The sequence below is a fragment of the Peromyscus leucopus genome, chromosome 12 (assembly GCF_004664715.2).
Source record: "Peromyscus leucopus breed LL Stock chromosome 12, UCI_PerLeu_2.1, whole genome shotgun sequence".
NCBI classification, from domain to species: Eukaryota; Metazoa; Chordata; class Mammalia; order Rodentia; family Cricetidae; genus Peromyscus; species Peromyscus leucopus.
The window spans coordinates 9,483,969-9,500,074 of NC_051073.1; the positions used below are offsets into that span (position 1 = coordinate 9,483,969).

Below are 16,106 nucleotides of genomic sequence, written 5' to 3' on the forward strand. Positions count from 1 at the left end.
TGCACAAACACAGGAATGGGAGGATAAATACCAAATAGAACAGTAATATAAACAGATTAAATGACTCAATAGAAACAGAAATTACAAACCCAGAAAAAGTAAAATTCATCATGTCTTAGTGGTTAAAATAGATGTAACTCTACTATCATGTAATAGGATGTTTGAAAGCCAAACCATGGGAGAATTATGTACTACAAATGTTAGACAAAATGAAATTAGTATAGCTACATTAGTATCAAACATTGTAGCATTTTAGGTAATAAAAGTTGCTTGAAATAAATAATAAATCATTACAACCATATAGGGAACATCCCTTTAGTAAAACCTAAGCAACTTTTATTTCATATAATATAAAAATATCTATAAATGAAATATAACTGAGCAAAATAATGGCCATCATTATAATGGGACAAAATACAACATGTATCTTACAATTGAAAGAATGAGCTAAGGGGATTAAAAATAAGAAAAGATATAGAAAACTTAACTGCAGTTAATGAATTTAACAAAAGGATGAGAGTGAAAGACAAACCCAAAGCCAGAAAAAGATCAAATTAAAAGAAACCTCTTCCAGAATACATGAGCTGTTATAAAATTGGGCACAAGCTGAGATAAACTCATCTCTCACAATAATAAAAGATAGCCTTGAATGTTTCAAACTCAGTGAGAAATTCGTCTTTAGGAGGATCAAAGACAAAGAGCACTGCAGAAATTATCAAAGTTTTGAGAGTAAGTGATGCTAAAGATATATTAAAAATTGTCAGGGTAGATAGAAATGTTCACATTGAAATACAAATATTTTTTATGTATATAGTCTGCTTTTTGTGGAAACCACATATAGCTTCATGGATTCAACCATCTTGGAATTGAAAATATTCTGGGGAAAATACCTTTATTTAGTGAACATGCACATGCCTTTCTTGTCATTATTTGCTAAATAATGTAATACCACACTTGTGAACAGCATTTATATTGCATTAGGTGTTAGAAGTAAACTATGAGAGTTTTAAATTATAAGGGATGAAGTATATAGATTACATGCCATGGTACTCTACTTAAGGTATTGAAGGCTCATGGATTTGGTTATATATGTAGATGGTCCTTAAATTGATCCTCTATGGAAATGGATGCATGGTTGCATTCAACCAGAGTAAGAAAAATACAATAGAAATGTAAAATTAAAGTTTTTGTGGGTATGATTCTCTTTTAAGTATATAGTATAAGGTTGATTGGTTAATCATGTGTAAAAAGTTACCTCTATGTCAAATCACATAAAAATCAATAAAATGGATTATAGATATCATTGTAAAAGTTTAAGAAAACACTTAGCAAAGTATAGAAATAACATTGATAGCCACAAACACTTAACAATTTCTTTTTTTAAAATTTATTTTACAACACCATTCAGTTCAACATAATAGCCACAGATCCCCTGTTTCTCCCCTCTCGTCCCCCTCCCCTCCCCCCAGCCAACCCCCCATTCCCACCTCCTCCAAATCAAGGTCTCCCCGATGACCGGGGTCGACCTGGTAGACTCAGTCCAGGCAGGTCCAGTCCCCCCCTCCCAGACCGAGCCAAGCGTCCCTGCATAAGTCCCAGGATTCAAACAGCCAACTCATGCAACGAGCCCAGGACCCGGCACCACCGCCCAGCTGCCTCCCAAACAGATCAAGCCAAATGACTGTCTCACCCATTCAGGGGGCCTGATCCAGTTGGGGGCCCCTCAGCCTTTGGTTCATAGATCCTGTGCTTCCATTCATTTGGTTATTTGTCCCTGTGCTTTATCCAACCTTGGCTTCAACAATTCTGTGGATGTCTGCATCCAGATTCCTCAGTCCTTGGATGGGGCTGAGAGTTCCTTTATGCTGTCTTCAGTGTTTTGCATTCCATTTTGAAATCATTTTACTTCAACTTAATTAATCTGCAAAAGTTTAAGTTTATTAATTTACATCAGTTTATTGAGTTACTAACTTTACTATTTACTTGTTTTAATGATTTTGAACCCAAATTTGTTTTTCTGGTGAATTTCCACAATTTTCACACAGACTTTGGAAAGTTTCTTGCTTCTCTGCATAACTAATTTGAAATTGCTAACCTGAAAACTCCAATCTGTGGCTGATATTTTTGTTAACTTTAAAAATCTGTTCTTTCTTTTGTATCCTTCTGTAGGGTTGTACAAGTTCAACATTTTCAATTTAAATTATGGATGATCTAGAACATAAACACCATACACACACACATAAACACACACACACACACACACACACACACAGAGAGAGAGAGAGAGAGAGAGAGAGAGAGAGAGAGAGAGAGAGAGAGAGAGAGAGAGAGAGAGAGAGGTGGGGGTGGTATGGAAGAAGAATATTGCCCTAAATACAGCAAAAGCTAAAACAAAAGAAAATTGCTAATATTCCAGCAAAGATCTGTCTCCATTTCCCAGTCTATAGTAGATATTCCCTTGTCTTTTTAAATTAAAGATTATGTCTCTTAGTAGGTTTTGAAAATTGTTAATTATTTTCTCCCTACATTGATATGGGAATTTTTTTTCTAATTTTTAAGTAATTCAATTTTGTCTCATAGGAAACTAGTCCTGGAAATGTCTGAAGTGAAAAATAACAACCCTAGAGTATCAAAGCTTTGTGCTCATCTCTGTATACCCTAGCATAGTGTTGCCACAGATGTGTGCACTTATTTTTACAGATGTGGTTTGATAGTTCTGGAAAACAAAGTACAAAGAAAACCCATTTTTATTTTCCAATGTTCTCCAGAATAGTGGTCCCTTAGTTTCTCATATTTTATACCATGTATTTCATTTATACCAGTATTTCATTACCTTTAGTCTTACCAGCCCAATTGTGGGGCACAGATACATTAAAAATAAAAATTATTTTTATTTTGGAGAAAATTACTTACACAGGGATACACACACACATATACATTTGCATATCCCTAAATATGCATTTATATATAACAATTCATGCACATGAGGCTTGGGAATCATTGCAAAAGAGGAGAGAAAAGATTATGAAATCCAGGGGATGGGGACTGTGAGATTGTGTCTCCTAGAAATCTCAGAATGTACACCCATAACTCTGACCAAGGCCAGTGTCTAAATATGAGTTGGACAAAAACAGTACCAATAGATGTGTTAATGTAGAAGGGGGAAGCTCATAAGGTCTCAACCCTATACAAAGAACTACAGTCAACTACGGAATGCTGAGAAAGAAAACATTTGTAATGAGCTGTTAGTAAGAAATAGTATATTTTCCTATTGATTTTAGGCAGCCAAATGTAATAAAATCTCTTTCCCTCTGTCTCTCTCTGCTTCCCTCCCTCCTGCCATGTATCGTTTAAAAAAACCCCACACATCTGAAAAAAATCACACAGAAATACATAAAACCATGTGACAAACTGAGAGACTCTTTAATAAAACTATACAAAGGCAAAATCTACAATGAAACACATTTTAATATTAATATATACAGCTTAATAAAAAGTAGAGAGTTCACACTTGATCACATTTCACAGATCCTTACAAAGACACTAATAAAATTGTCTGCAGGCTGTCACAGAGTCCGAACGAAAATGACAAAGAAGATGGTCATGCATTGCTGAGTTTTCTCGGATAACTCTTTATTCTGAGTAAAGAATAAACAACTTTATTCAGTTTAGTATAAAGCTGAAAATTGTGAAGACGTTTAAGAATTCCTCATGTGAAGAAACTCTAGGATACTTCTATTAAGACAACATGTGACAGCCAACATTCTGGGCAGCTGCAGAAACTCCTCAGTAGAAACCATAGGACCAGTACCTTCTACAGCACAGTGGGCGGCAGCAGCCATAACCATAGCCACCATAGCCACCATAGCCACATAGCCACAGCCATAGCCTAGGCCACCATAGCCATAGCCCAGGCCTCCATAGTATCCGCCATAGTAACACATGGTGTCAGGAGTGGATTGTTCAGAGTAAGACCAGTAGTAGGATACTTGAGTCTGGATTTCATCACCTGCCAACGACCTTTTATACACTTGGGGGTTTGGTGGGGAAAACCACAGGTATTATAATGTCACACAAGTCTTCACCATGCTTCAGAAAACATCAGCATGCCATGGTTGACTGGACTAACAAAGCTGCATAACTTGAGATAATTGTGCTCCTATGTCAGAATCCCATGGTCAAATCATAGGACTCTTACATGAAATTCTGGTACTGTTTTCAAGACTCTGCTACATTCTGTATTTAGTTTATTTAATACTTATGAAACTCTTCTGTGCTTCTATATCAATCATTGAAGTAGCGCTCTCTCTTTTTTATTTCTGTTTGTTTTGTAATACTCCACAAGAAAAAGGTCTTTGTGTTTTCTTTTCTTGTTTGCTTTGTTATTATAGAGAAATTTTATCTGGAGGATTTTATTTCCCACATCTTCCTAATGAAGAATGATCTGGTTATTGGTTGTCTTATTGGTAACTTGATGACAGTTAATGTCTACATAAGCGTATTTTGGTTTTATTCTGGATGTATTCTATTCTCATATGTGCTTTCAAATCTTTGTGTGTCTGTTTTTGTGCTATTGTCATTTAGTTTTTATTACTGTGGCTCCTTGTTATAATTTGCGATCAGGTCTCATGACAGGTCCAGCTTCTTCCTTTCTGCTTTGTTCTATTTTGACTACTTATGCCTTCATATGACCTTTAGAATTGTGTTGTCTAGTTCTGTTAAGAATGTAATTGGAATCTTGAAGATTGCATGAAATCTGTGTGTTGCTTCAGCAAATAGCCATTCCCATGTTATTAATTCTGCCAATCCATGGTTTCTTATTCAAATTTCCTTCACCAAAAATGGATGCTAATTATGTTTTTTTAAAAAAAAAGTAAGCCAAACTGAGAAAAACAAATGCTGAGCTTGTGAGGTGGCTCTGTAGGTAAAGGCACCTCCATCATGCCTAAGGATCTGAGTTTGATCTGAGCATTCCATACAGTAGAAGGAAAAAAATTCAGTCTCAAATTTTTTCCTATGCCTTCCAGGTTCATGATATGGCATATGTATATCCCCCAACCCAACACATACAGAAAGAATAAAATTTGAATAAAAAAATAAAAAAGCCAAAGATGTACAGGCCCCAGGGGAGAACCGATGCTAATTATTCTATTAAATGAATATATTAAAATCACTAATGACTTGTTGTTATACCAATTGAACAGTATATTCCTTAACCCCCACCAGAGAAGCTTTTTTTTTGCCTTAAATGGTAGTAAACAAAGAGGCATGCCTCCCAGTTGGTTAATGTCCAGATGAAAGAAAATGGAGTTTGGAGTTCTAAGTTGGAAATCCATATCACACTCACACTCCCCTCTTTGTAGAAGAGGGGACAGGAAGACAGGAAGAGTCAGAGGTGGTGAATGACTTCAAGGGGCACAACAGAGGAGATAGACACTTGAATCCATAATGACTGTGACAATATGGGTAAGACCCGAGGAAGCTCCAACGAGAAAAAACTCCTAGCATGGATGGAGAAAGGAGGTCAACCATTACTAGCTGAGGAGCATTTAGCATTTGCTAACATGGCTGCTGAAAGGTCAGTTTTTGTTACTGATACAACCTCTGGTAGTCCAACGGCACACCAAAGCAGAATCCAGTGCAAGACAAGCTGGGCAGCACAAACTGGAGTCCATGGTGGGGGGATTAGAAGAAAAGTAGAAATCTCAAAGTTGGGTAGGAAGAGCAATGGGAAGATTAGGAATTGAGGGTGTGAATATATTCAAAATTCATTGTATGTGATTGTCAACTAGTACAATATTTCCATTATTTATCCTTTTATTGAAAATATTTTCTTACACAATATATCAGGATTATAGTTTTTACTCTCTCTACTCCTCCCAATTCCTCCTCACCTCCCATTCCTCTAGACCCATTCCATGTTTGTCTGTCATTAGGCAAGAACAGACTTCTAATAGGTAACAACCAAACACAACCAAATAAAATATAATAAGATAAAGCAACGACCATTATGTTAATATCAGACATGGCAACACAACAGGAGGAAAAGAGTCCCTAGAGCAGGCAAAAGCATCAGTGACTGACTTATTCTCACACTCAGGAGTCTCATGAAAACACTAAGCTAAAAGCTGTCATACATATGCAGAGGACCTGGTGCAGACATGTGTAGGCCCTGTCCTTGCTGCTTTAGTCTTTGTGAGTTCACATGCACCTTGCTTACCTGATTCAGTGGGACTTGTTCTCCAGTTGTCCTCCATCATATCTGGTTCTTACACTCTTTCTGCTTTCTCTTCCCTGGGGTTCCTTGAGCTCTCTCAGAGGAGGGATTTTATAGAGACATTCCATTTGGACATTCTCTTCATGTAATGTCTGGCTGTGAGTCTCTGCCTCTGTTCCAATCTGCTGCCAGAGGAAGTCTGTCTGGTGATGACTAGATAAGGTACTGATTTATGAGTTGTGGTAGTTTGAATTTAATTGACCCCATAAGCTCATAGGGAGTGGAACTATTAGGAGGTATGTATGGCTTTGTTGGAGTAGGTATGGCCTTGTTGGAGGAAGTATGTCATTGTGGAGTGGGCTTTGAAGTCTCATATATGCCCAACCCACGTCCAGTGCCTCAGTCCACCTCCTGTTGCATTCTGGTCAAGATGTAGCCAGCACCATGTCTGTCTGCATGACGCCATGCTCCCCACCATGATGATAATGAACTGAACCTTTGAAATTGTAAGCAAACCAGACCAATTAAATGTTTTCCTGATAAAAATTGCCATGGTCATGGTGTGTCTTCACAGCAACAGAAACCCTAACTAAGATATAAGTATAGCACAATCAATAGGAATTTATCTATTTATCTTCTATCTATCTATCTATCTATCTATCTATCTATCTATCTATCTATCTATCTATCTGGTATCTCTCTCTATATATATTAGGTAGTGTTTGGTTTTACCCTATGTCTCTAAACTATCTACTCTTATTTCTTGGTACAAGGCATAATGAGTATGTGTCATAGAGTGTGCCTTAAGTCAAATCAGACAAAACTGAGTAACCCAGATCCAGGAAGATAAATATGATATGTATTTGCTTATTAGCAGATATTAAAAACCAAGCTACAGTACATCAATCCAGGTATAGAGGAAGTGCCACTGGGGGATACATGGACCTCCCTGGGAGGGGGCAATAGAATAAATTTTATGGGTGGACTGGAAGTGTGGGGACAGGCAGGGCAGTATCAGGCAGGGAGTGTAGGAGAGATAGGGTAGAGGGAGTGAATTCCAGGGGATACAGCTGTAACTGATGGGCATTTGTGGGATGATATGGAAACCTAGTGCGGTGGAAACTTTGTAAAATATATGAAGGTGATCCTAATGAGGCTCCTAATAATGAGGATACAGAGTTTCAACTGGACATTTCTTTTCACCAAATGAGGCTTCCAGTAGTGGGACTGCGTTTCATTCAGTTGAATTGTTGGCCAAGGGATCCCATGGAAATGTCCTAAACAACTAATGCTGTTGCTAAGACAGTGGATTGTTCTCCACAAACTGACAGTTAGACCCCATTGCTGAGGACAACACCTACCCAAACCACTGAATATGGAGAAATGGAGCTGGTACCTACAGGGAGCCTTCAACTTTATGTTCTAGTGTTTTTTGGCATAGGAAGATACTCTGCAGGCTACCAAAAGGGAAACATAAACACCAGTCTAGCCACAAAACCATTGAATTACAATCATCCTGTCCGCAAAATATGCTAGGGCAATGGTGGCACAAAATTTGTGGGAGTAATACAAATATTTTAAGTTAGAAAACATTTTAACACTAAAGTTTTTTTAAAGGATAAATGTTACAAGGTTTATCTCATAAACCAACTCTACACTTAAATAACTAATGCCTATGAAATCTCAGTATGAGACCCAGTACAGAATTCTTAAAAGACAACTGAGCACAGAAGTCCATCTGTAAACACAGCAGATCAAGTAGAGCAAGACAGATAGTCAGACTGACCAGAATGCCAAACACTAGCTCTAATGACTATCTAAATACGTAAGGTGGAGAACAATGGAGAAAGACAGAAGACCTCCACGTGGAAGCCTCCCACACTGGCATACTTGTTCCCATACACTTGTGTGCACACACAAGCTATACACACATACGACTCCACACTATCATGCATATGCACCTGCACATACAGATGCACACAAATACATGTAAAGCACACATACTGATGTTACAAACACAAAAATATAAACCATTAAAGTACATAACTTCATGCATTCAACTAAGAAAGTTTTATTTAACAAAACAAGCACCTGTATAAGAAGGTGATCCATACAAATGAAGAAAACAAGTACATCACATGGAATTAATACATAAAATTTTTTTGAGGGGATGATATGCACGAGCAAGCTAAACATCCCAAAGAATATAAACTAATGCTAAAATGAGCTGAGAATTAGAACAGGCATTTTTCTTTTTCTTTTTCTTTTTATTTTATTTTACACTACCATTCAGTTCTACATATCAGCCACAGATTCCCTAGTTCTCCCCCCTCCTGCTCCCCTCCCCTTTCCCCCAGCCCACCTCCTCCAGGGCAAAGCCTCCCCCGAGGACTGAGATCAACCTGGTAGACTCAGTCCAGGCAGGTCCAGTCCCCTCCTCCCAGACTGAGCCAAGTGTCCCTGCATAAGCTCCAGGTTTCAAACAGCCAACTCATGCAATGAGCACAGGACCCGGTCCCACTGCCAAGATGCCTCCCAAACAGATCAAGGCAATCAACTGTCTCACTTATTCAGAGGGCCTGATCCAGTTGGGGGCCCCTCAGCCTTTGGTTCATAGTTCATGTGTTTCCATTCGCTTGGCTATTTGTCCCTGTGCTTTATCCAACCTTGGTTTCAACAATTCTTGCTCATACAAACCCTCCTCTTTCTCGCTAATTAGACTCCCGGAGCTCCACCCGGGGCCTAGCCATGGATCTCTGCATCCAGATCCCTCAGTCGTTGGATGGGGTTTCTAGTACGACTATTAGCGTGTTTGTCCATCCCATCACCAGAGTAGGTTAGTTCGGGCTGTCTCTCAACCATTGCCAGCAGTCTATTGTGGGGGTATCTTTGTGGATTTCTGGGGGCCTCTCTAGCACTTTGTTTCTTCCTTTTCTCATGTGGTCTTCATTTACCATGGTCACCTATTCCTTGTTCTTCCTTTCTGTTCTTGATCCAGCTGGGATCTCCCACTCCCACAGGCTCTCTTTCCCTCGCCCCTCGCCCTTCATTACTCCCACTCATGTCCAGGTTGTTCATGTAGATCTCAGCCATTTCTTCGTCATTGGGTGATCCCCGTGTCTTTCTTGGGGTCCTTAGAACAGGCATTTTTCAGAGAAAAGATACAAATGGACAAACACACACAATAATGTTCTACTTCACTAATAGCACAGAGGCACAGAGATGCAAATCAAGATCAAGGTGAGATTATACCTCATAACTGTTAGATACTCAATATTAAAAATAAGCAAGATGAATGTACAGAGCATATTGAGAAGAGGGAACTCCTCTCGATTGCTGGTGAAAATGTAACATGGTGCAGTCATGACAGAAAATTAGCCTGTGGCATGCTTGCAAACTTAGAGCAAATTACAGAGAAGCTAGAAGTCATTTTACTGCTATTGTAGTTAGATAAAAATCACTGGAATTTTAAGAAAAATGTACACTACCAGGTTTATTTTCACATTGTTTACAATAGTCGTTATATAAACAACCAAATGTCCATCTGTAGATGGCTGCTGAAAGGATATGTTTCTCTCTCTCTGCTGTCCTCTGCTCCATCCTTATTTACCTTCTGTTTTCTTCTCCATCTCTCTTTCCTTCACTGCCCCCCAACTTTCCACAACACCCCCACATGTGACCAAACAAATCAAAAGCAGAAAACCTGCAGAAATTGATTTGTACTGTTTAATCATTTAGTTATCTGATAATATACATATTTTTACACAAAATTAGAGTCAAACATGAAAATATTTTAGAGAGTATTATGAAGATAACATAAACATAAATCACAGTCCAACTGAAGATGAGTAATTAGATGATCATGTTGTATTTCAGTTTTATTTCAGATATTCTGGTGTAAAGTTAGAATTTTGGAAGATGTTTTTAAAGTATTGGTGTGAAAATACTTGGAAGCACTTGCAGGCAAAAAGGCAAAGAAGATGCATAAACTCTTCAGTAGAAGCCATAAGACCAGTATCTTCTACAGCACAGTGGGCGGCAGCAGCCATAACCATAGCCACCATAGCCACCATAGCCACCATAGCCATAGCCTAGGCCACCATAGCCATAGCCCAGGCTTCCATAGTATCCACCATAGTAACACATGGTGTCAGGAGTGGACTGTTCAGAGAAGATAAGCAGTAAGTTTCTTGAATCTGGATGTCACCACCTGCCAAGGACCTTTTATATACCTGGGTGTTTGGTGGGGAAAACCACAGGTATTATAATATCAAACATGTTTCCACCACGCTTCAGAAAACATCGGCATGCTATGGTTTACTGGACAAACAAAGCTGCATCGCTTGAGATAATTATGCTCATGTGTTAGGATCCCATGGTCAAATCATAAGGCTTTCACGTGAAATTTTGTTTCTATTTTCAAGACTCTGCCTCATTCTGTATTTAGTTTAGTTAATACTTAATGAAAGTCTACTGTGCCACAATACAAATCATTGAAATAGCTCCCTTCTTTTTTATGTCTGTTTTGTAGTACCCTAATGCATAAAAGGTCTTTGTGTTTTCTTTGCTTTGTTATTATAAAATAAATATCTGGAGGCATGTATTTCCTAAGTATTCCTCATGAAGAATGATCTGGTTATTGGCTATGTTGTAGTTAACTTGATGACACAATATGTAAATAAGCGTATTTTGGTTTTATTTTAAATGTATTCTATTTGTAGATGTTCTGTCATATATTTCTACTATGCTTTGCTAATCCTACTGGTCCGTGAGCAGAGGAGATCTTTCCATATTCTGATATCTTCTTCAATTTCTTTCTTATATATCTTTTTTGTGATATTGTTATGTTTTTTTTTTTACTATGTCTTTGTGGTATAATTTGAGATTAGATTTAGGGATAGATCCAACATCTTCCTTTCTGCTCAGTGTTGTTTGGGCTCTTAGAATCATGGTGTGCCTTCATATTTTCTTTAGGATAGTGTTGTCTAGCTCTCTTAAAAATACAAATGGAATTTTGATGGAGATTGAATGAAATCTGTATATTACTTTATCAAACATAGCCATTTTCATGTTGTTAATTTTACAAAAAAAAAAACCAAAAAAACAAAAAACCAGTAATCTCCAAGTTGAGTGGGAAGAGAGATGGTATTTTAGTTAGAATCCCATTGCTATGATGAAACACCATGATGAAAATCAAACTGAGGAAGAAAGGGTTATTTGGGTCACACTTCCATATCACTGTTTATCACCAAAGGAAGTCAAAACAGGAACTGAAACAGGGTAAGAACCTGGAGGCAGGAGGTGATGCAGAGACCATGGAGAAGTGCTATTTACTCCCTTGCTTATTATGGCCTACTCAGCATGATTTCTTGTAGAACTCAGGACCAACCTTCCTAGAGATGGCACCACCCATGATGGACTTGGCCTTTCTTCATTAATAGCTAATTAAGATAAATGCCCTATAGGCTTGCATACTTCCCCACCTTTTGGAGACATTTTCTTAATTGTGGTTCTCTCCTCTTATATAACCTTAGTTTATGTGAAGTTGATACAAAAGTATTCAGCACAATTGACACCTTGTCAACTTGATACACAAACACACCTCTATTAACCTACAACCTTTGCTTTTTCCTTTACCCCAAGATCTCACAATAAAAACATAAATAACTTTAAAAGTCTTACAGTCTTTACAAATCCAAGCCCATTAAAATTTCAGTTCCTTTAAAGTATCTAATCTTTAAAAATTCAGAACATCTTTGAAAACTCCAAGATCTGTCAACTGTGGGCTTCTGTAAAAATCCAAATTAAGTCTGGCGTTGGTGGCGCACGCCTTTAATGCCAGCACTCTGGAGGCAGAGCCAGGAGGATCTCTGTGAGTTCAAGGCCAGCCTGGGCTACCAAGTGAGCTCCAGGAAAGGCGCAAAGCTACGCAGAGAAACCCTGTCTCGAAAAACCAAAAAAAAAAAAAATCCAAATTAAATTGAATACATTCTTACTTCAAGGGGAAGAACTAGGGCACAATCATAGTCTGATCAAAGCAAAACCAATTTCCCTCCAGTGTAAATAACACACTGCCCGATGTCATGGATCCACTCTCAGTCTTCCATCTAAATGGCCTGAAACACTTCTCTGGCTCTGCCCTTTGCAGCACACACAGCTTGTCTTCTGTGCTTGGGCAGGCTCTACTCCACTGCTGATGTTCTTGGTGGTTGCCTCATGGTACTGGCATCTCCAAAAAAAACTTGATGCCAGTAGGCTTAGATAAAATGGGGACTGAGAAACATTGGATTGGGAAAGAGGTGAACACTTTAAGTGTGGCTTAATGGGCCTTACTAGTAGAAATGTGGAAAGATATCAAGGCTGGGAGCAATGTACATTATGATTGCTAAGTTCAAGAGGTTTTAGAGAAGAATATTAATAAATGGTCTAGAGATATTTTTTTTGATATTTTGGCAAAGAATGTGGCTGCTTTATGCAGTCTGCCTGAGGTTAAATTTATGACTTTTGGATTAATGGTGTTGACAAAGGAGATTTCAAGATAGCCTAGTATTTACTGTTTCATGGTTATTATTGTTCAGTCTTTTGCAGATCTACAAAGAAAAGGAGCAATCTGTGAAAGGAAAAATACAAAAGGTACAGTTTGACGAGAAAAGGAAGTGTAAATGGAGCTAAATTCAGTGCTCAAGGAAATAAACAAGTTTACAGCAAATCCTAGTGCTTAGTGGAAGAAAAGTTAACCTCAGGGCCAGATGCCACCCAGCTAAGCATCCAAATTATGAAGAGAAATTAAAGAAAAGCTTAAGCAGTGATGGAAATAATCAACAACAGAGAGCTGATAAAAATGTAACAGAATGAAGGGGCATGTTCCAACTCCAGCAAACAGCAGAATTTGACAGTTTTTGATATGTGGTTCTGGCTTTAGAGTAAAAGATATAAGATATGGGTTTATTGTTTGTAAAGTAAGTCTCAGTCTTACGAGTTTTACCCATAAAGACTTGGAAATCAGATGGAAACCTGCTAGCTCAGAGAGGCTGAGGAGCAACCAGCTGACCTTCCTCCTTATCCAGCATCTCAGAAACAGAGCTTCTCTTCTGCTGTCCCAAGCCAAAAAAGCTGCCAAACTCAAAGTTCCTCCTCACTACTTCCTGTGCATTTCTCTATCCATTTTCCAGACTCCCTCTTACTCTCTATGGCTACTTCCTGTTGACTAGTTGTTGACTCTGCCTCTTGAACCAAGGTTGTTTTTATTTAGTTAATGCAATCTAAGGGTTTACAGTATGATCAAATATTCAACAACAAGGGTTATGGAATTTTTCTTCTTGGCTAAGGAAAGCCTCTGAGGCCAGGAACGTGTTAGGGGTGTCCTCGCATGAAGGCATAGGAAGGCCATAGTGTGAAGCTGTGATGATGGAGCATGGGTTATGTTGGAGACCCTAAGATGTTGTAGATGACAAAGTTGTCAGATTACTGCCAAGGAAAGCTGAAGACTGTGTATAGAACCAGCCAAAGAAATAGAAGTGTGTTGAAGTCAACAAAGCTGAAAGGAGATGAAGATCTGTAGAGGTCGTTTTCCTCCAACATGAGGATGCAGAGTCTGGGATTTGTACATCTGGCTTTTGGACTTGCTTTGGTCCAGTATTTCCTCACTATGCCCCCTTTTCTCCATTAGAAATGGTAATATATATTCTGTGCAATTGTGTGCTAGAAATATGTAATCTGCTTTTTTTTATTTTCTTTATTAAAAAAATTTCTACTCACTCTATATACCACCCACAGATCCCCCCTCCTCTCTCTCCTCTGACCCTCCAGCCCTCCCTCCCAAGCCATCCCTACATTCTCCAAATCAAGGTCTCCCATGAGGAGTCAGCAGAGACAGACACACTGATCAGAGGCAGGTCCAAGACCCTCCCCACTGCACCAAGGCTGCACAAGGTGTCACACCACAGGCACCAGGCTCCCAAAAGTCTGCCCATGCACAGCTTTTTGACTTTAAAGGGGTTACACTTAAGAGATTGCCTTGAGTCTCAGAAGAGACTTTGAGCTTTGGGCTTTTAGACTGAATTGAGATTATGATAAACTATAGGAACTTTAGAAGTTGGACTAAATGCATTTTACATTATGATTTAGTATAACCCTGTGGGGGCCAGGGAGTGGAACCTGATGGTTTGAGTGAGAATAGCCTCCATAGGCTCATAAATTTCAATACTTGGTCACTAGGGACTGGCATTATTTGAAAGAATTGGAAGGTGCAGCTTTGTTAGAGGAAGTGTATCATGGAGTGGGCATTGAGGTTTCAATAGTGTGTGCTAAGCCCAGAGTCTCTCTTCTCTTGCCGCCTGCAGGTACAGATGAAGAACTCTCAGCTACTTCTCCATCACCATACCTGCCTGTGTGACACCATATTTCCCTCATGATGAAAAAGGAATAAATTTCTGAAACTTCACACAAGTCCCAATTAAATGCTCTCTTTTCTAAAAATTAATGTGGTCTGACTGAAGAGATGGCTCAGCCATTAAAGGCTGAGCTCACAACCAAAAATATAAGAATTATTGTGGCCATGGTGTATCTTCACAGGAATAGAACTTTGACTAAGATGGATGGTAAAGGGAAGAGTTGAGGAGATGAATATGTTCAAAATGCATTGTAATCAATTTTCACATAATACAAAACTCTTAAATTAAAAACATTTTTACACTAAAAAATTAAAAAGACAAATGCTACAAGGCTTAAGTCATACACAGAATCAACATTTGAATTATGTATGTGAGTGCATTTGCATGTGTGTGTGTGTTGAGGTGTGTGTGTGTGCAAGTATGTGTGAGCAGGTGTATATGTGTATGTTTGTTTGTGTACATGTGTGTGTGCACATTTTCATAATAGTTCATAAAACTAGAAAGATACCATGAGAAAACATCAATGGAGCATGAAAACAAGACAGTCAAAATGTTACACATAGAACATGAAAGTAGAGGAGGTGTAGGGAAAGGCAGTGTGGAGAGGGAAGAATTATAATTAAATAAAATGACCAGAAACAATATTGTGGACCCCACATAGACTATTAAAAGGCTAGTTGAATGTGTAAGTCTACTCATAAATCTGGGAGATCAAGTAAAATAAGCCAGAGAGTCAGACTAACAAGAATGTCAGCTACTAATCTAATGACTCTACCTCAATATGTAATGTGGAGAACAGCTGAGGAAGAGAAAAGACCCCATTTGGGAACCTCCCCACATGGCCACACTAATAAACATGCTCCTGCACACATACACATATATATGAACACATATAAATAAATCGTAGATGTCACAAACATAAAGACAACAGTAAAAAATATGAAAATAGATAACTTTTCAGATATCCAACTAAGGAAGTTCTGAACAACAAAACATTCAACTATATAAAAAGATGCACCACACAAATGAAGGAAATAAGTATACCAGGCAGGGGATTAATACACACAAATTTGGTGGGGAGTGCACACAGCTAAGCTAAGTAGTCAAAATAGTATAAACAGATGCTAAAATGAGCAAAGAACTAGAACAGGTATTTTTCAAGGAAAAAATACAGATGGACAAATCGACAATTGTTCTACTTAACTAATAGTGCAGAGATGCAAATCAAGATCAAGATATGACTACACCCTAAAACTTCTAGGTAATTAATATTTCAAAATATAAAGATGAATGTTATAGAGCATGTGGATAAAAAGGAATGCTTCTCCTTTGTTGGGAATGTAACTTGGTGCAGCCATGACACAAAATAGCATGTGGCATGCTTGCAAATATAGAGGGAAGTGACAGAGAAACTAGAAGTCACATTACTGCTGTTGTAGTTAGGTAAAAAAAATCACTGGATTTTTAAGAAATATGTACATGACCAATATTATTGT

The 16,106-nt window shown here is 38.3% G+C and overlaps 1 protein-coding gene across 1 annotated transcript; it reads right to left on the reverse strand.

Moving 5' to 3' along the window:
* Nucleotides 1-3,750: 3,750 nt before the first annotated feature.
* Nucleotides 3,751-10,378, reverse strand: LOC114698382 (keratin-associated protein 20-2-like). Its single transcript, XM_028877038.2, has 2 exons — nucleotides 10,278-10,378; nucleotides 3,751-3,874 (listed from the first exon to the last, which is right to left on the reverse strand). The coding sequence occupies exons 1-2, from the start codon at nucleotides 10,361-10,363 to the stop codon at nucleotides 3,787-3,789; spliced, it is 174 nt and encodes a 57-aa protein (XP_028732871.1). The 5' UTR covers nucleotides 10,364-10,378; the 3' UTR covers nucleotides 3,751-3,786.
* Nucleotides 10,379-16,106: the final 5,728 nt, after the last annotated feature.

Bases quoted from the DNA above. Each gene is read 5' to 3' on its own strand.
- LOC114698382 (XM_028877038.2), bottom strand. From the start codon at position 10,363: ATGTGTTACTATGGTGGATACTATGGAAGCCTGGGCTATGGCTATGGT. The intron at 3,875-10,277 runs TGGCTATGGTTA...ATGGCTGTGGCT, and splicing joins GGTGGCTATGGTGGCTATGG to ATGTGGCTATGGTGGCTATG.